Raw genomic sequence first — 20,369 nt, forward strand, 5'->3', positions numbered from 1 at the left:
TTGCCAGCAATTCCTCCAATACGTGCCTTTTATCACCAAATAGAAGGCTGTGGTGTTCTGTCCAGTGATTTAGTATGTCTGCCTTGCTAGTTAATAGGGTAAAGCCATCGGAGGATCTTAGCGGCGCTGTAGTTTGGTAAGTTGGGCCATAGGAACATCGGAGCGACGCATAGAAAGAGCGTGTGTTATCAGTGTCAGCATGTATCTGCATGTTTACGGACAGCTCAAGGCACCAATTATTTTTTAGTTCCCTGACCTTTGTCTGCAGAGTGTGACAGAAGTTTATAAAGGATCTGGCTGCGCTGTCATGGTCATTAGGGTTTGCAAGAACAGAGCGATAGTATTTATGCTTATTCTTTAACAGTTCTTGAATTGCGGTATTGTTCTCATCAAACCAGTCTCTGTTGGGTTTACTGCAGTATCCCACGACTTTGGTTGCAACGTCTTGAAGTATCGTTTTAGCTGACTCCAGTTACTCACTGGATCATCGTCCTGTGGCTTTCGAAGATCAGCCTCGAGTAATAAACTGAAGCGCTCTCGTACGTCAGCCAGCCTATCAACATTTAGCTTCTTTGCCCTAGGCTGGCCATCGTTTTTTACCATCTTGATGGTGATGTTCAGCTTCGTCCGGACAAGACGATTTTTCTTGTAACAGTCAGCACTCGGCATTTCTCTAGTGTGCACCACATCCCTGATGTCACAATGTCTCACTATTATGTAATCCAACAGGTGCCAATGTTTTGAGCGTGGATGCATCCGGGTGGTTTTAAAACGTCTTTTTTGTTGAAACATTGTGCTGTTTATCGCAATCTTTGCTTCAGAGCAGAGTTCCAACAGGTGCCTGCCGTTATCGTTGCAGTTGCCAATGCCATGTCTACCTAGGACACCTAGCCAAGCGCTGTAGTCGTTCCCCACTCGAGCGTTGAAATCACCCATGATAATAAGTTTGTCAGTAGTGTCCATCTTGCACAGGACTCTCCTCAGATCAACGTAGAATCTTTTCTTGGTTTCAGGCTCTGCCTGCATCGTGGGAGCGCACGCACTGATAATAGTGACGTATTTAGAACCATCTAACGGTAGTCTGAGGCACTGAGCGACATCAGTCGGTCTGAGTGACCAACAGGTATATCTAAGTTTCTTTGCAAGAGATTGTTTTACAATAAAGGCCACCCCCGATTGCCTCTGCTCCTCATGGCCTCTTCCAGACCGGTATAGAGTGTATTCAGCCCCTCTATCAGTTAGCGACCATACTGAGGGCAGCTATGTCTACATCTAGCCGAGCCAACTCCAATGCTACCAGTACAGACTTCCGTTGATGGCATTCCCTTTTGTTGCTGACCTGCAGTTTGCGGACATTTCCGAAGGCGACTTTGAGAGGTATCCTTTTATCGACTCGTTTGGGACTAGTCATTTGTGGGCTAATTACTGCATTGCCTCCAGCCTGCGCAGAGTATTTTTAAAGTGATAATTGGCTCGCTGAGACCAATACCACTCTTTAAAATAAATGCATTTCACAGTAGCTCAGAAGTCTGAGACGGCTAAGAACCACAGATAGCCGTAGGTGTTATGTAGGAGTTTCCGTCTCCTAGACTTGCTGCCGACCAAAGCTATAGAGCCCAGTCTGAAACTGGCTGCCGACCAAAGCTATAGAGCCCAGTCTGAGACTGGCTGCCGACCAAAGCTATAGAGCCCAGTCTGAGACTTGCTGCCAACCAAAGCTATAGAGCCCAGTCTGAGACTTGCTGCCGACCAAAGCTATAGAGTCCAGTCTGAGACTTGCTGCCGACCAAAGCTATAGAGCCCAGTCTGAGACTTGCTGCCAACCAAAGCTATAGAGCCCAGTCTGAGACTTGCTGCCGACCAAAGCTATAGAGCCCAGTCTGAGACTTGCTGCCGACCAAAGCTATAGAGCCCAGTCTGAGACTTGCTGCCGACCAAAGCTATAGAGCCCAGTCTGAGACTTGCTGCCAACCAAAGCTATAGAGCCCAGTCTGAGACTTGCTGCCGACCAAAGCTATAGAGTCCAGTCTAAGACTTGCTGCCGACCAAAGCTATAGAGCCCAGTCTGCCCAATGGCCGAATAGGTGGTTTGGTTCTACATCTTGAAGTTAGATCTCATCTAGTCTAGACTCTACTCTCTATATCTAACTAGATCTAGATCTAGATCTAGTCCTAGATGTAATAAATAGTATACTAATAAATCTAGTAATGATAGATGGTTAAAGTCTAGTCCTAATTAGAATAATCTACTAACCTTTTTAAAATAAGTATTTTATTAGACCTAAACCTTTTTAGATAGATCTCTTTAGTCTCTAGATTTAGATACGATCTACGCTGTTTAAACAAACATCAGAGAGAAGCAAAAACGTCATAGCTTCCGACGGCCATATTATCTGTTTCTAAAAGCTTAAAAACATTTTTCTAATCAACACGGGTAAATCGTGCGCGTTCGAGGCTTAAAATCTTTTTCTGTAATTTAAAAAAAATACAGTACAAGACGCGCAGACTGAATGCGCAGACAGGATGCGCAGAGACCTGTTTTGAAGTCGCTGTTCCTTTAGTAAACTTTCATGAAGGCACTATCCATAGTTAATGTTTTTAGACTAAGCACCGTGTAACACTTGCCCTGTTGGAAGACTATCTTTCATTGACATTGATGTGTTTCTTCGGAGACTATTAATTAATTACATATAAGTATTGTTTATATTTTGTAGATCTACTTTAAACATTAAAAGAGCAATACTCAAGCCAGTTCAAAATGGACAGTAACAAAAAGGATTAATGTTAACAGTAAAGGTACAGTGAAATACCTAAAGTTAAAGCAGAAAGTCTAGATCTAGACATAGACATATATCTAGATCTAGATGTTTCCGATGATCTATTAGAGATTTTAAAAACTTGTAAGTAGTTAAGGTAAATGTCATTTTAAATTTGTCATGAATTGTTTTCAGAACAACAAATGCGAGAGTGGAGCCTTCATTTTTTTTTCAAATAGCTTTTATAAAGGGCTTATTGCAATTTTCATTGGTATACTACTTAAAGCATGTTTAAAGCGCCATGGCCTAATATCTTTTAACCCCTCCTTCTTAGTTTTATCACCTTGAGCATGTGCTCTGACTTAATAATGAACGATCCGCTTCATTACGCGCTCCCCCTACACACAAAGGCAGACATGCTTTTGGTCCATAAATTCTAGTATCACTTTCACTTTTCCGCTTCCACTCTTCCCGCCTTCCCGACCACAATAAAAAATTGACTTTTACGTTCAATCTATGTGAATTTATTTCTACGTACGATCTCTGGCTTGACTTCTGGCTTCTCAATTCAGTAGTCAATATAACCAGAGTTGTTTTTTCGGCCGCAACCCCTTACCTTCCCCCCCACACACACCTGCTTTCACAAATTATGTCCATTTTACAACACCTCTATTCAAATCACTCCTCCATGGAGAGTGGGCGAAAGCTGAAATGTTAGGCAGATCAAATAACGAACATTTGACGTCATCAATTCAATCATCTGAACTCCCTGATTGGAAAGATTGAGCACATAAGAAATGACATGCCATCCCTTTACTCACAGTTTCAAAACTCTCCAATCCTTCAAAATTCTCTATTTTGTGAGTTTCAGTATGTCTCTGAAGATTATGTCAAGAGTCTTATTTTAAATAAGCCAAATAAGTCATGTGACCTTGATCCAATTCCAAATTCCTTGAGTATTAAGAAAAAGTTGGACCCACAATTACTAACATCGTAAACTCTCCACTGACTTTAGGCATGGTACCACTGCAATTTAAGCATGCACTTGTCAGACCCTTATTAAAGTCCAGTCTTGTCCTGTAATGTCTAGAAAACTATCGCCAGATATCAAATCTTCCCTTCCTGTCAAAGCTTTGGAGCGCAAAATGTTAGCTCAAAATCTTTTTAACCTTGAACGGTAAGTCTCTTGAAAAAATTTCAATCTGCATATAAGAATTGCCTTAGAACAGAGACAACAGTGGTCAGGGTACTAAATAACTTACTTCACAAGTCCGACATAGGCCAGATATTTCAGAAGTTGACTGTAAAAGCAGCTTTGGCGAAGATGACAGTTTAATGATATAGACTTCAATAAACTTTTTTTTTACAGTAGAATTACTACTGGAGTTGTAGAAATATTATGTATTTATGCCCTGTCAGACAAGCAAACGTCATTGTACTGTAGAAGTACTACTGGAGTTGTAGAAATAGAATTGATGTCTGCACAGAAAACATGTGTATTGTTAAATGCCTGTTGTGTTTCGATTAAAGAAAACTTGAGGTTAATTTAGGATCATGTTGACCAGTCCATGCTCTTCTGATATTATGATTTAGTGAAGATTTCTATTTCAAACATCTACTAAACACTCAAACAAGATCTTCATGCCGGAGATTGAAATGCTTGTGAAGAAACAAGTTCCATTAATTGTAAAGTATTTAACAGTAACAGATGTATCTACAAACCAACTCCACTCAATGTTCTTTCTTGCCCTTGTTTACAACACACCTGTGACTTCCAGCAAGTCCCCTAACTCTCGAACACTTGACCGTGTGTTACGGTTGACCACAAATAGTAACCGTGTCACGACAATGCTATTTGGTTTAGTAATTCAAACAATGAAGATCTTTCAAAAATAAATACAAAGCTTTGATTCACGAACTAGGAGTCACTTGAATGGCTTAACTGTATAGAATATAACTCTTGAGATATGAAGAAGGAATAGCCCTTGAGGGATTTTGGGCACGACATGGAACGACATGGTCTTAATTGTGCCGATGTGCTTAAAACCCAAAATATCAAATATAAAATACTCGTACAATAAAACTATACATGTTAACTATTTTCGTTCAAGCTCGTAATAAAAACTAGATGTAATAGTGGTTCTACAACTAAAACAAAAAACGCGACTTCGCTCAACGAGACTCTAACTACAACTTACTGGCTTCGTTGCAAAAATTCTACATCGACGTCACAGCTGTTTAATTTTATGATCATTAGACACCATCAATTCTATGAACGCAGGCTCATTTCTCAAAACTCTAGCTTGCAGTCGGAACTAGTTGCTAGGATACGGCCAGGTAGGATTATAAATGGTTGAAAATAGAATTTTTTGTCTTTGTTTATTCTAACTAGTTTATAATGAGTGATGAAAATATGCGGATATATTGAGCGGATAGAACTGTCTACAAACAACAGCAAAAGAAGGATCAAAGTAATTCATAGAATTCTTTAAGGTAAGTTTAATTCTTCTTAAATACAAATATAAAATCAATATATTAATGTTTCAATCATTTTGTTTCAACTTAGATAACAATACAAACTACCATGATCATAAACTCACCACAAGTAGACAAGCGTGAGAAAGCTCTTAAGCCATGAGTAAAAATTTAGGTCGTTTGCTCATTTTTTTAATTTTATAAATGCTTTTTATTGTTAGTCTAGGTTAGTGATTCCCAGTGTGGTCTATATAGACCCCCAACGGTCTACGAGGACTGCCAATGTGTCTACGGAAGTGAAAAAATAAATTGGGGGTCTACGACCTGTAAATGGGGGTCTACGACCTGTAAATGGGGGTCTACAACCTGTAAATGGGGGTCTACGATAGTGGATCTCTTTTAAGCATGTCATAACTTTTATTTTAATGTTCTATTAACGATGTGTACCTTAGTTAATCCTTTGAATTTTAACCCTGTTAGTCTTTTTGTTTCAATTTTAACCTCTTATTTTAATTAGCTTAATTTCGTCTACATGAAAGTAATATTGTACATGGCCGAGTCTAAAAAGGACTGTAGAAAGTCCAGTGTTGGTTATTAGAAATTTGGCTTTATTTCGTCCTTGAAATAGGAATATATTCATAGAGTTGGACAACTTTTTTACGTTCATAAGTTTGTTTAAGGGCTACTTTACAAACGTTACTTGTCCAGTTAGTATGCATCAGTCATTTATTCCAAGTTCTATCAAGATTGGTGAAACGGTTTTGATTTCTATTAGGGACATGTACATACTTACATGCATGCATACATACATATATACTGTTATAACCTTGCCATGCGCACCGCCATCCAAGATAGTGCAGAAAGAAGGTGCGCACTATCAGTGACCAGACAAGTCGGATGTTAACATTAGGAGACAAACCATTTTCGCCCAAGGAGAGAGCCAATATGGAGATGCTGTACTCAAGGCAGATGCACCTTTGTGTTTGTCATGTGTCCGTGTAAATAAACGTCTTTGTCTCGTTGAGTTGCCTCCCTTCAGTTATTACAATACATACATACATACATACATACATACATACATACATACATACATACATACATACATACATACATACATACATACATACATACATAAATGCATTTGTCTTATTTTCTGCTTTCTCTTATAGATAAAAGAATTGCTCAGTTAATAGTATAGTATAGAACAGTGGTCTTAAACTTTTTTTGGCCTACCGCCCCCTTTTCGTATTTTTTCTTTAAAAACAATCCGCCAGCGCCCCCCTTTAAGAAAAACACTTATAAAGAAGCGTGAGAAGGCAAAGTGGAACAAAATGTCATTTATTTATTAATAACAATAACACTTATCCCGCATGGGAGACGACTGCAGGCCTAAGGCGATCTTCTTTGGCGAGCTTAGAGGAGGACGGAATTACAGAGGTGCCCCCCTATAAAGGTCCACTCAGGCACCATTTCGCCCTTACTGGCATAGAGGAAAGTAACTGGCAGCTTTCTATGGTAGCAGAATGCCTCTAAGAGAGACAGTTGGAGAGCTCTCACAAAAGCTGAGGGACAAAGAAAAGCCATTTTTGAAGACAGGCGCAAAAGAGGGAAAGAAAACTTAAATAGACCGCAAGCAGACAACGGCTTTGTCTGCACACAATTCGGAAAAATAAGCAGGTCGCAACTCGATTTGCGTAGTTATATGAAACACTGCACTCATCTTCGGAATCTAAGGCATTACAAATAATATCATTATACAAAAATTATGTCAAATAATTTGCAGTGATTACACACAAAAATTTATCTGATTTTCATGACTTTCTTTCAAATCCTATGAATAGTCCTTAAATTTTGGAATATTAGGGCCTACTGTTTTTAGGTTTAATTGTAAATTTAGTTTTATTTTTAATATACCTATTATTATTGCTCAATTCACTACATACTGAAATTAAGCTAATGGGAACCATTGTGCATCCAGCAGTCTGACATTATTAGAAACGTCAAGCTTTAGCCAAAGCAAGGCGAAGGTCTTCTCTAGTGGCTAAATTCAGTTTATTTCTTTGCTTATTCATTAAGCTTGTTACGCACTGTTACGACACAAGACTCTTCAAAATAATAAGACACTCTCAGGTTTTACTTTAGAAATACTTTAATATTAGAACACATTTCATCTCTCATCCTGTCAATCGCCTTCCGGCTTTCTGTTTTCAACATCCCTTCCATTCAATACCCAAATTCGCACCATTTTTCCGATTCGCACCATGCTGCGCTACGACCGTAACACCCACTAAATCTAGGTTTATGTTGAAGGAAAAGCCAAAACATAATTCCATTTTCGCCCACAGTTTTGGAATTTTACTGATACATTCAAATGCAGCTACAACTCTGTTGTGCCTCCTACGTTAACATTCTTTTTACTGAAGACTTAATTTTGTCAATCTATTTTTTCCTGCAACTCAATTTGAACATAAGTAACAGGTGTTTAATAATTGTCATTTATATTTTTTAATCTTAATTTCTTCATAGAACATTATTATGTGAATTGCATAGATATCGATGTCCTTAAGCAGTAATTCATTTGTCAACAAAGAAGTTATGTGAGATTGTAAAACTCTTTAAAATAGAATTAATATCTCGATAAAAGAAAAATGGTATAATCAATGAAACTACATTTCTTTCCTTGCAGTCGGAGGTTGGTTTCATTCATTTGCGTTAAATACCTACCATGTAAAACAATTTTTTTTAGCCTGCTTAAGTCATCGCCAACCGTTGAATCTTCCTGTTTCTCAAAAAAAAAATTATTTAAGAGCTTAACAAAACGAGCAATAACAAACACCTTTCGAAATCCAGCGAACTTTAGTTTACAACAATAGTCTAATATCTTTTTCATTATTTGTTTCACAAAAATGTTGAAAGATGAGATTATTTTCGGCATGGGTTTGTATTTTATTTACAATTTTTATAATTAGATTCAAATAGAAATGAAATCGCGGGCTAAACTTTTCTTAAGATGTTGCCTGTGTATCATAACTCACACGGTGAGTAGTGAATATATCTGTTCTTTATTTTATATTACTTTTGAAGCCACTGTCCAACCAATGATGGTTCCCTATATGTCGTAATAAGCTACATAACTAGACAATTTTGAAATAATATTTCATCACTAATAGAATTTTAAATAATTTTAGTTTTAATCAATTTTCAAACAATATCAAAAGCTATGCATTTTTCTAAGAGGCCACTAAAACATATCCTGCTTAGCCGTTTTTTGTTTTTAATATTGTTTAATAGTAGATTTGTATAATTGTTAATGAATATTCTTAAATTATTTTTGAATAATGCTATATGTTCGTGAAGCCGACTTGGAACAATAATCTCATCAGAAAATGCTGTCATTCAAAGTAGAACAATGGAATACTTTGTATCTCGTGGCAATGCACTAAAACTCCTTGCAATATACTATAACATACAAGTGAGTTGTCGTAACAACACTTTATCAACGTTTTCTTGTTTTAAAAAAAAGGTTAAATTATTCTATTTTAATGTTAGCTTTAACGTTTTTTTCAATTAACATTTACATATCAATATATTAACTTATGTAGATAAAATAAACTACAATCTAAAAGGCGTATTACCTACTTTGTTTATCAAATCATAAACACTTATGCGCGCAAAATCTAAGGACACTAGATAATGTATAAATGTGACAAGTCAAAAACTCGCTGTCAGAGTCACTCAAATTTATCACAGCATTAATTATTATTTTTCATTATTTATTTATTTTATTTTAATTATCTCCCCATCCTACCCCCAAATTCTTCACCCGCCCCACCCTTTCCGCTCCAGGCTAGACTTAGTTGACCACATTGGAGGTAGCTAAGCCACGTCTTTCGAGTTATCTTCCCTTGACCGGGGCAAAGATACGCACAGACTTTGATCTTATCGACAGGATGTCTGACAGCCGCAGTGGACACCACCTTGTGTGGAATGCAAGTCACCCCCCCCCCTTTCTCCTATGCCTCTCTTTGATCTAGGAGACCACGAGGACAAACACGCCCATTGACCTCCCAATGTGCGAATCCCATCTCTTGTCGGACTTCACCCACGTGTACGATAATTCTAAGCCTAGGACATTTCCTGTTCCCGCCCACATTTTCCAGGCATATATAAAGTAGATCCAAATCAAATCAGACCCTCTTATTTCTCATTCTATCTGAGCAATCGAGTCTGGACTATATCATTTATTCTCCCTCCTAGAGGAATACCTGGTGCCTCCCTCAGGTGTCTGCCTATTTACCTGCCTATCTATTTATTGGATCAACGATCTACTTACCCGCCTATTTAGGTGCTTAGTGCTATTCAGCACTGTATTTGCTATCGAGAATCATCTACTGCCTATTTTTGTGCTTAGTGCTATTCAGCACTGCACTTGCCTACTGAGATCTACTCAACTCTACTACTTGGCGCTATCGGCCTTGCCCGCCTATTCGACAGCCCACCTGTCATCTTATTAGGTGCGACGTCCCTATAGACTCAGGTCTGTGCGAGACGTCATAGCTACGCCAACCCTCTGCAACTCACTGGACATATCCTGTCAACTACGCTGCCCACGGCAGATCATCTCTGCCCGCAGTACACTTGTGCCCACGGTAGCCGGCCACCCGCCCTACTGTGCCCACTACAGATATTAGATTTTGGGGATTGAGACTCCACAAGAACTATATCACCGGCGTCCCTCTACCCGCTAGAGCGCCACCTTCAGCAACCTCAAGCCAGGACACAGCCAGCTGCGACATCAACAGGAAAACCAGCTAAGTCAGAGGACAAAGTGACATACTCTCTTATTAGGTGCAACAGTGATGATTAGATCTAGTATTATTCAGAGATAGACGCAAACCCTCCCCCTTTTTATTCTTATATGTATATTTATGTAAATAAATATTCTTCATTTTTAACTTTTGTATCTATCTTTCATTGCTTGTCACGTTGCGTGTCTGCTCCCGATTTATATGTTGATAGGTTGGTGTGTGATAGCTTTAAAAATAATCATCCCCTAGACATAAAATGCGCCAAACACACGTTACATTTCCCCACCTGTCACAATAAAAAGAGTAAGAATTTAAAAATAGAAAATGGGATTCCCGAACTCCATTTCTAACGTTGTTTCTGTTCTTAAATTAGAAGCAAGCAAACTATAACTTGTCTAAATGGAGTTTTCCAGCTTTAATATTGAATTTTTAAAAATTTGTTTTGTTTCAATGCTTCAGTTTGAAGACAACTGGTATAGAATATAGTCAAGTTGTTCTTTTTTAATAATCTTATTTTCATTATTATATATTAGACGTATTTTACTTCAAAACAACACAGTATAGAACAGTGGTTCCCAAACTTTTTTGTCTCGTAGACCCCTTGCCATGTTTTTAAGTTTTCGGTAGACCCCCCAGCATTTTTTTTTAAAATTCATTAACTTCAGATGTTCTTTTCTCACTGATTACTATGCGATATATATTCATTGATGACATTCAAAGCAAAATAAAGCAAAATAAAATTTAATATGCATTACAAGAAGTAACTAAATAACAACAACACACAAAAAAAACGCCGATTGGTGGGCAGCTTTGATAATAAAATGTCAATCTTGGGCTTCAATTTAGTTAGGGTTAACATTCTATCTTCTCGATTAGATGATGTCTGACTGATTTAAATTTGGAAAGTAAGAATATTTATCATTGTCATTGTATGCTTCATTAATTTAATCATCACATGAAACACTGAGATTATGCCTTCGTGTTGATCAAATTTAGGTTATCACATTGTAGCTGCAAGTTAACCTCATTGAATTTATGAAACAAGTTTGTGAAATAGACTATGCCCGATTCCCGTTTAATTTCTGTGTTTTAAAATAGGATCTTAGCAACCAAGAACTCAGAAAAAAATAGTGTCAAAGATAAGCCTTTCGAAAACTATCATACTGCAGTGTGAAGGAGCAATTGATCAAAATTTCAGGCAAAAAGCAATTCTTTATGAATTTCTTGATTCATAACAAAAATATAATAATACCACTACATTATCAGTGTGACAGGTGGGGAAATGTGACGTGTGTTTGGCGCGTTTAATGTCTAGGGGATGATTATTTTTAAAGCTATCACACACCAACCTATCAGCATAAGAATCGGGAGCAGGCACGCAACGAAACAAGCAATGAAAGATAGTTAAAAATGAAGAATATTTATTTACATAAATATTTACATATGAGAATAAAAAGGGGGAGGGTTTGCATCTATCTCTAGTGAATACTATGTTTAATCATCACTCTTGCACTTAATAAGAGAGTATGTCACTTTGTCCTCTGACTTAGCTGGTTGTCCTATTGATGTCGCAGCTGGCTGTGTCCTGGCTTGAGGTTCTTCAGCTGGAGGTGGCGCTCTAGCGGATAGAGGGACGCCGGTGATATAGTTCTTGTGGAGTCTCAATCCCAAGTTCTAATATCTGTAGTGGGCACAGTAGGGCGGGTGGCCGGCTACCGTGGGCACAAGTGTACTGCGGGCAGAGCTGATCTACCGTGGGCAGCGTGGTTGACAGGATAAGTCCAGTGAGTTGCAGAGGGTTTGGCGTAGCTATGACGTCTCGCACAGATCTGAGTCTATAGGGACGTCGCACCTAATGAGTTGACAGGTGGGCTGTCGAATAGGCGGGCAAGGCCGATAGCGCCAAGTAGTAGAGTTGAGAAGATCCACGTAGTCAGTAGAAGATACTCAATAGCAAATAAATAGTTGGGTAGATCTCAGTAGGAAAGTGCAGTGCAGAATAGCACTCAGCACATAAATAGGCAGACACCTGAGGGAGGCTGCGGATAAATAAAGACAAGTTAGGACTTGTCTCTTACGCATCTTATCGATGCCCTCGACTGAGGTGCATTCGTCAGATTGGTAACATTGCTTTAAAGCACAATGGGGAGATGATGACAAATGGGATATGGAAAAATAGATGGCTGATAGTAGCAATATAAAAATGTACATAAAAGGGAAAGTAATAATATAAAAATGTACAAATGAGGGGAAAGAATAATCTCAAATAATTAACACAAGATGTAAGAAAAAAAAGGGGGGGGGGGAAATGGGCGGTGGTCAGCGACCATGACGGTTTGTTTACATACGACCGTCGGCCGAGAACAATAGAGCGCGCTTGAATGGAGAGGGTGTCCGTTCAAGGGGCGCATCTCTCGTTAGAGTAAAATGACTACAGGGGAGATAATTCAATACATGGGAGATAACTCATATAACCTTTCTAAGCGCAGTATTAGTGCGATAGTAAAATCATCAAGGCGATCAGCCGAGATAAAGGAAATAAAATGGATGTACAAATATATACATGGTTGCATCAACGATCAATTGAGCAACGTAGCATTAACAGATTAGTGCAATACATAAATATATACATAGGACATGTTTATGTTTTCAACTTACGCCAGTGAGAAATACACAATGCACTAATTAAATATAAATGAAATACTAAAATACACATGATAGTATCCAATGAGGAATATTCACAAAGCAATAAAGATGGAACTTGTGATTAAGTTCGGCTTACCACCAGGTATTCCTCTAGGAGAAAGAATGTATGAAGTAGTCCAGACTCAATAGCTCAACGACCATGAGAAATAAGAGGGTCTGATTTGATTTGGATCTACTTTATATAGGCCTGGAAAATGTGGGCGGAAACAGGAAATGTCCTAGGCTAAGAATTATCTTACACGTGGGTGAAGTCCGACAAGAGTCGCACCTTGGAGTATCACGCGGTTGTTGACCCGAATAATCTCTTTGATCTAAGAGAGACGTGGAAGAGAGGGGGGGGGGAGAAAGATTGGTTTGCATTCCAACCAAGGTGGTGTCAACCGCGACCGTCCTTCGGACATCCGGCGGGTAAGACCTTTCCCCGATCAAGGGCAGATAAATGACAAGACGCGCCTTAGCTATTTCCAAGGTGGTCAACTAAGTCTAGCCTGGAGGGGAAAAGGTGAAGCGGGTGAAGAATCTGGGGGTAGGATGGAGAAATAATTAAAATAAAATAAATAAATAATGAAAAATAATAATTAATGCTGTGATAAATTTGAGTGACTCTGACAGCGAGTTTTTGACTTGTCACAATCAGGCAAGGTTAACTAGTCCAGCTTTTTAAAAAATTAAATCGTAATAACACGATAACCATTCATTGTCCAAAACTCATTCACCATTACACCTTTGAACTGTATTGGTTGCTTAGAGGAATTTTTAATTATATTAGTTATAGGATTGTGTAAAACAGATTGTAAAACCCATTAAATGGTTGGCAAAGTCAATATTTTGCTTATAGTGTGCAGATTTTTAGAGTTTGATATAAGCCTAAGTAAATATATTGTAAGACGCTCACAAACCTATTCTCTTCTATGATGTTTAATCAACATTTTTCTACTGTGGCTTAATTCTGAATTTAAAAGTTTTCCAAAGTATTTCAAATCTTAATTTATTTTATTTCATGTTGACTTTTCTCGATGTTCCAACTTCGATGGTTTCATAGCGACATAGCTTCAAACTTTGTTACATAAAAATAAAGAACAAATGCAATAGGATGGCTGCCTGGTCGTGCGGTTTGCGCGCTAGACTATCGTTCGGACTTATCGATGGTCCAGGGTTTAAACCCTGCCCGCTCCCATCCCCCGTCGTCCTGCGGGAGGTTTGGACTAGGAAGTAATTATCTTCAACTCTGAAGGAACATCCGAATTAAGTAAAACATTTTACAAACAAACATTTTCAACAAAGAAAGAATGAAGCCAAATTTTTAATAACCGAAAATTTACGGTCAACATTTTATTTTATAGACTCGGCCATGTAAATTATTACTTTCAAGTAGACACAATTAAGGTATTTAAAACAATACGTTAAAATTTTTAAATAAAAAAAAAATCATTCCACTAACAGGGTTGAAATTCAAAGGATTAACTAAGGTTCAAATCATGTGTGAACGAGTCAATTTCATGAATGGTCATGCTTTAATGAGATCCGCCTTCGTAGACCCCCAACAGGCCATAGACCCCCAATTTATTTTTTCACTTTCGTAGACCCCTTGGAAGTCCTCGTAGACCCCTGGGGGTCTATATAGACCACTTTGGGAATCACTGGTATAGAACATTTTAAGTCTAGAATTGTATCTAGCACAAAGCAGTTGCACATGTCCCGTACACTTTGTTTAAATTATACTAATTCCATACTTTAAAGAACATAAGTAATGTTATAAACCTGGTGGAGAGACAGATGGGGGTAGTGCTGTGTGTTTTAAGGTTTTTGTACAGTAAGTGTTAATGTTTTAATGCAGGGAAAAAAAAATTCCAGAAAGAAGAGTAAAGTAGCATAATCTATTAAGAAATTTTTTTTTTACAGAAATTGTCTGAGGTCAATCCGTTAGGGTTATTTTTCCTACCGCTTCCTGAATTAACTTGTGACCACCCAGTTGTTGTATCCAAAGGAACGGCAAGTGAAGAAACAATATGGGTTAGCGGCGTAACAAGCTCTGCCAGAGTATAACACTGTGAGCTGCGAACTGCCTAAGTGTCGCCCGGCTCCTGATATTTTCCACGGAGTTGACTCATGAAGCTTTCTCCATATTTAGGTATAAAGCAGCGGATGTATTAATTCCTCAAGGTTTTCCTGCTGGTAGTGTTAATGGATAAAAAGCGTCTGAAATAGCTTATGACAACCAATCCAACTCCTGGCCTTCACCTGTGCCTCAGATATAAAATCTGGCGAAATTGTTTTGACTTAAAGGAGAAGGAGCAAAGGCGAGTAACAGGCGTCTAAACAAGCAGGCTTCGGGCACGAGGGACTCCGTAGCCATGGCTGGCTAGTACTGGCTACCAATCTAGGTAATGACAAATAAATAATCTAGTTTTATATTGAAAAAGGGGATAAATTGTGCAGCATTGACACAGATGAAGGTGATTGTAAGGCTCTTTCTCTTATATAAGCTTTCTTTTACAGATTACTTTAATTTACACCTGTCCTATATTCTGTTGTACTTAAAAAATAGTAGATTATATTGAGGATACAGTTTACGTTTCACACGTGTACCGTTGTTGTTTTTCTCTTGCCAGAAATGTCATCGTCTCTGATGGAACCGTTAGCCGCCAAGCGGTTGAAGCTTGCAATGGACAATATTCACAATTCTGAAATCCCAAATCAGGTAAGAAAACCTTTCTCTTGTTTTCTCAGTTAGACACCTATAAGCATAATAGATACAGAGACGTATGGAGTGGGACAAGGGGCTATAACATACTCGATTGAGATGGAGCCAGTAAAACACGTTAAGACTTTAAAGAGATGAATGGGCTCTTTACCTCTTGAACTAGATGGAGCAAGGTAGTCTCTTAAAGACTTGAACTAGATGGAGCAAGGTAGTCTCTTAAAGACTTGAACTAGATGGAGCAAGGTAGTCTCTTAAAGACTTGAACTAGATGGAGCAAGGTAGTCTCTTAAAGACTTGAACGAGATGGAGCAAGGTAGTCTCTTAAAGACTTGAACTAGATGGAGCAAGGTAGTCTCTTAAAGACTTGAACTAGATGGAGCAAGGTAGTCTCTTAAAGACTTGAACTAGATGGAGCAAGGTAGTCTCTTAAAGACTTGAACTAGATGGAGCAAGGTAGTCTCTTAAAGACTTGAACTAGATGGAGCAAGGTAGTCTCTTAAAGACTTGAACTAGATGGAGCAAGGTAGTCTCTTAAAGACTTGAACTAGATGGAGCAAGGTAGTCTCTTAAAGACTTGAACGAGATGGAGCAAGGTAGTCTCTTAAAAACTTGAACGAGATGGAGCAAGGTAGTCTCTTAAAGACTTGAACTAGATGGAGCAAGGTAGTCTCTTAAAGACTTGAACTAGATGGAGCAAGGTAGTCTCTTAAAGACTTGAACTAGATGGAGCAAGGTAGTCTCTTAAAGACTTGAACTAGATGGAGCAAGGTAGTCTCTTAAAGACTTGAACTACATGGAGCAAGGTAGTCTCTTAAAGACTTGAACTAGATGGAGCAAGGTAGTCTCTTAAAGACTTGAACGAGATGGAGCAAGGTAGTCTCTTAAAGACTTGAACTAGATGGAGCAAGGTAGTCTCTTAAAGACTTGAACGAGATGGAGCAAGGTAGTCTCTTAAAGACTTGAACTAGATGGAGCAAGGTAGTCTCTTAAAGACTTGAACTAGATGGAGCAAGGTAGTCTCTTAAAGACTTGAACTAGATGGAGCAAGGTAGTCTCTTAAAGACTTGAACTAGATGGAGCAAGGTAGTCTCTTAAAAACTTGAACTAGATGGAGCAAGGTAGTCTCTTAAAGACTTGAACTAGATGGAGCAAGGTAGTCTCTTAAAGACTTGAACTAGATGGAGCAAGGTAGTCTCTTAAAGACTTGAACGAGATGGAGCAAGGTGGTCTCTTAAAGACTTGAACTAGATGGAGCAAGGTAGTCTCTTAAAGACTTGAACGAGATGGAGCAAGGTAGTCTCTTAAAGACTTGAACTAGATGGAGCAAGGTAGTCTCTTAAAGACTTGAACTAGATGGAGCAAGGTAGTCTCTTAAAGACTTGAACTAGATGGAGCAAGGTAGTCTCTTAAAGACTTGAACTAGATGGAGCAAGGTAGTCTCTTAAAGACTTGAACGAGATGGAGCAAGGTGGTCTCTTAAAGACTTGAACTAGATGGAGCAAGGTAGTCTCTTAAAGACTTGAACTAGATGGAATCAATAAGACTTTTAAAGATTTTAAAACTACATGGTTCCAAATAGACTTTTAAAGTATTGAACAAGATGGAGCATAATAGACTCTTAAAGACTTATTCAATATCGAGGACATTATTATTAAAGTAAACTGTTTCATGTTTTAGAAAAAATAAAGTTTGACAAAAAGGTAGAGGTGTCTTTTTTTATAACAACATATTCGAAATGAACACAACATCAATAATCCTAAGGAAAAAAATATTTGTTTTGTAAATAAAATTGTAAAAAATTCTAAAGAAATTATTTCTTTATAAAATATATTTTTTAAATAAAATTTATACATCAACTACATTTTGTTATACTCTAGCCTAGCCATCTTGATCCTTGTATACCCTAGTCTTAGTGATTATAACATTTGAAACCAGTTAAGAGCTAGTAATGGTTTGATCCATTTTTTATATTGCAAAAGTTGTTAATTTATTTGTAGATTAACATTATATCAGGACGTAAATGGAATGTCTTGTTCTAAACTATTTTGTTCTTGTTTTCTGTCTTAAGGATATAAAACAACCGGACTGGAGCCTACTGCCATTCACAGTGTTAAGGCACATCTACTCTTTTTCATCCAACAAGGACCGCTACAACATGTCCTTGACATGTAAAACCTGGCTGGAGCCCTTTGTGGCACCCGAAATATGGAGATCTCTAACGTTTCGGTTTGACAGAAATCAAGATTTATATGTCACGAGATTTCTTAAAAGGATCCTACCCGTTAGTTTGCGTCACTTAAACATAGACTTCAAAGGTGAGATGCTTACTTTAACTTTTTAAAACTCTTGAAACAAATTGTATTTACTTTTTTAGGTCTACAGACAATTATTCAATTTATCGCCCCTTTCAACGATTTAACGTATCTGTCAGGACTTTAAAGATGCATTATTAGATATTTCACTTTCTAGGTAGATAGGTATAATTTTAATTACGATGTGTATGTATATTAGAGAATAATTATGATTCTTTTTGCTTTATAGTATATTAGTCCCCGACCAAATAATAAGTAAAAAATATCACAAAGTATTCTTGATAAACTTATGTATATATTGGATGAAACGAGGGCTTAAAGGCAAAGTTTTAACAGCATAATTACACAATGAAGAAGAAAAAAATGTTTAATTGGGGATGAAATAAGCTGGGATGAGCTGACCATGGATGGATTGACCAAGAATGAAATGACCGGGATGAAATGACCGGTTATCTTCTAGATGTAATCTACATATCTAGACTAGCTCTAGATGTAGTCTAGATTTCTAGGTTTAGACCTAGAATCAAGACTAGGTCTAGATCTAAAATCTACACTAGGTCTAGACCTAAAAATCTAGAATAGGTCTAGATCTAGAATCAAGACTAGGTCTTGCTAAATCTAGAATCTAGACTAGGTCTATTTTAGTAGATATAGAATCTAGACTAGGTCTAGATCTTGAAATCTTGAAATCTATTATCTAGAATAGACCTAGAATCTAGATATAGAATCTAGATCTAGAATAGAATCCGTATGACTTTACACTTTAATCTTAACATTACTAGACCTAGAGTTTGGGCAATGTTATGATCAGGATTAGATCTAGTAGGCCTACTACTGGATAAGAAATTTAAGAATGCACTATACTGTACGCATCACATTTACTTCTTAATGTGATACTACTGTTTACATAATAAAAAAATCTGCAGCCCTAAGCTGTAACAAGATAAACTATTTCCTTAATAATTTATAGATGTAAATTTTGTTCAGATTTTTAATACGTTTAAATCTAAATCTAGATCTACATGTGGTCTTTATTGAGTCTAAATTAGATTGTTGTTAAATGTATCATGATGTCAAAATCTACGCGCTATAAAAGTAGTTCGTTTTTTTAAACTGTCAACTAAAACGAATTTCGTATTAAAATTATTTGAAAACAACATTTGAATCAGTATTTTATTCCATGAGTTCTTTGATAAATTGAAAATCTATTTTATAATGACTCATTGATACTTTTTCCATAGTGACCTTAGATGCAATTTTTTTGTACTAATGCGATAATCATCGAATGAAGCCTAATTTATTAATAAAGAAGTCTGTGACCTTTTTAAAAAACTTCCTCCCCCCCCCCCCCCCCACCTCTGCAGTTTTTCATTTAAAAGTGGTGCCTTTTTTTTGAAAAATCTACTTGCATACATAATTCTTAAAAAATAGATGGTTCACTTTCGGAATAGAAAAAAAGTAGCAGTTGCATCATAACTTTGAATGATCTAAAATAGCATATGTCCGATTTTAATTTACTTTTCTAGTTTCTAAATTCTCAATAAGACGGGTGGATAGACGGGCGGGCGTACGGAAGGAGGGACAGACAAACGAACAGACAGGCCACACAAAACTAATAGCGTCTTTCCCCTTTCGGGGGCCGCTGAAAATCACTCTAAACAGGCCTGTCTCTCAAATGCAATATATAAAAAATGTAACCCTATGAGTTGACAAATGATGCCATCCTTAATCATGACAAAGCGACAAAAATCAGAAATGCTACACACAAAAACTCCAATAAAAAATGGCATCATAATATTGTAATAACTTAAGGGAGGCAACTCAACGAGATAAATGTGTTTATTTACAAGAGGACACGACAAACACAGAAGACATCTGCCTTGTGCACATCATCTTCATATCGGTTCTAGACTTGGGCGGAAATAGTTCCTGCCTTCCCTAATGTCAACATCCTTCCTAGCCTAGTTCCTGGGTCGGCAACCTGCGGATCGCGAACCACATGCGGCTCTTTGGATGTGAAGCTGCGGCTCTTTAGTTCCATACGCAAATGTTATTTATTTTATCGAAACATTTTTCAAAATAGTTCTGAATCTTTTAACGAAGAATAGGCACCGATCTCTCAGCCTTATACCACCACCACATTACACGTCAGTTGTCGGAAGCTCTCAAATGACGCCGTGGTCGGATGTTTCCATATAGGTTTTAATTCGCTTTCGACGCAAGACAAAACGGCATCTTCACTGCTTGCTTTGGCTGTGACGTAAAATTTGTTGTTTCAAGTAAATGAGTTAGAAGCGAATGATCTTCCAAAAGTTAGAAGCAATCTACAAGTAATACTAATCTGGCAAGCTTTGCGGTACCAACAGAAAATGCACAAAAAGGCAAACCATTTTCAGATGGTGAGTATGTCAAAGACTGCTTCCTACGTGCGTCTGAAGAACTGTTTCTTTTTTAAAAAAAAAAACAACAAAAAAAAAACAGAAACCTTGAAATAAAAAAAGTCAAAGCTATGCCACTATCCGATAAAACAGTACCAGAGAGAATAGCTAAAATATCTTCAAATGTAACATATTTCCAGGTGGAAGATATTCAACTTTCTTCTGCCTTA

General features: G+C 37.6%; 2 protein-coding genes across 7 annotated transcripts in view; one reads left to right on the plus strand and one right to left on the minus strand.

Moving 5' to 3' along the window:
• Window positions 1–357: 357 nt before the first annotated feature.
• On the minus strand, window positions 358–1,026 carry LOC129922129 (craniofacial development protein 2-like). Its single transcript, XM_056006782.1, has one exon. The coding sequence runs from the start codon at window positions 1,024–1,026 to the stop codon at window positions 358–360; it is 669 nt and encodes a 222-aa protein (XP_055862757.1).
• A 1,500-nt stretch (window positions 1,027–2,526) lies between these two features.
• The window catches only part of LOC106062241 (F-box only protein 39-like), an 83,944-nt gene continuing 66,101 nt past the window's right edge, over window positions 2,527–20,369 (plus strand). For 4 of the 6 annotated variants that reach the window (XM_056006419.1, XM_056006417.1, XM_056006414.1 and 1 more), the window contains exons 1-5: window positions 2,527–2,796; window positions 5,149–5,249; window positions 14,648–15,129; window positions 15,358–15,446; window positions 17,518–17,764. In XM_056006419.1, the coding sequence (XP_055862394.1) occupies window positions 15,360–15,446; window positions 17,518–17,764 (334 nt within the window). In that variant the 5' untranslated portion in view covers window positions 2,527–2,796; window positions 5,149–5,249; window positions 14,648–15,129; window positions 15,358–15,359. Of the gene's footprint in view, window positions 2,797–2,817; window positions 2,901–5,148; window positions 5,250–14,647; window positions 15,130–15,357; window positions 15,447–17,517; window positions 17,765–20,369 lie in introns of those variants that run through there. The other 2 variants (XM_056006415.1, XM_056006416.1) reach the window with 2 other exon arrangements.

This window comes from Biomphalaria glabrata, chromosome 12 (genome assembly GCF_947242115.1).
Source record: "Biomphalaria glabrata chromosome 12, xgBioGlab47.1, whole genome shotgun sequence".
Classification (NCBI taxonomy): domain Eukaryota; kingdom Metazoa; phylum Mollusca; class Gastropoda; family Planorbidae; genus Biomphalaria; species Biomphalaria glabrata.

What these genes read in the sequence shown, in the direction of transcription:
- LOC129922129 (XM_056006782.1), bottom strand. Translation starts at nt 1,026, where the DNA reads ATGCAGGCAGAGCCTGAAACCAAGAAAAGATTCTACGTTGATCTGAGG.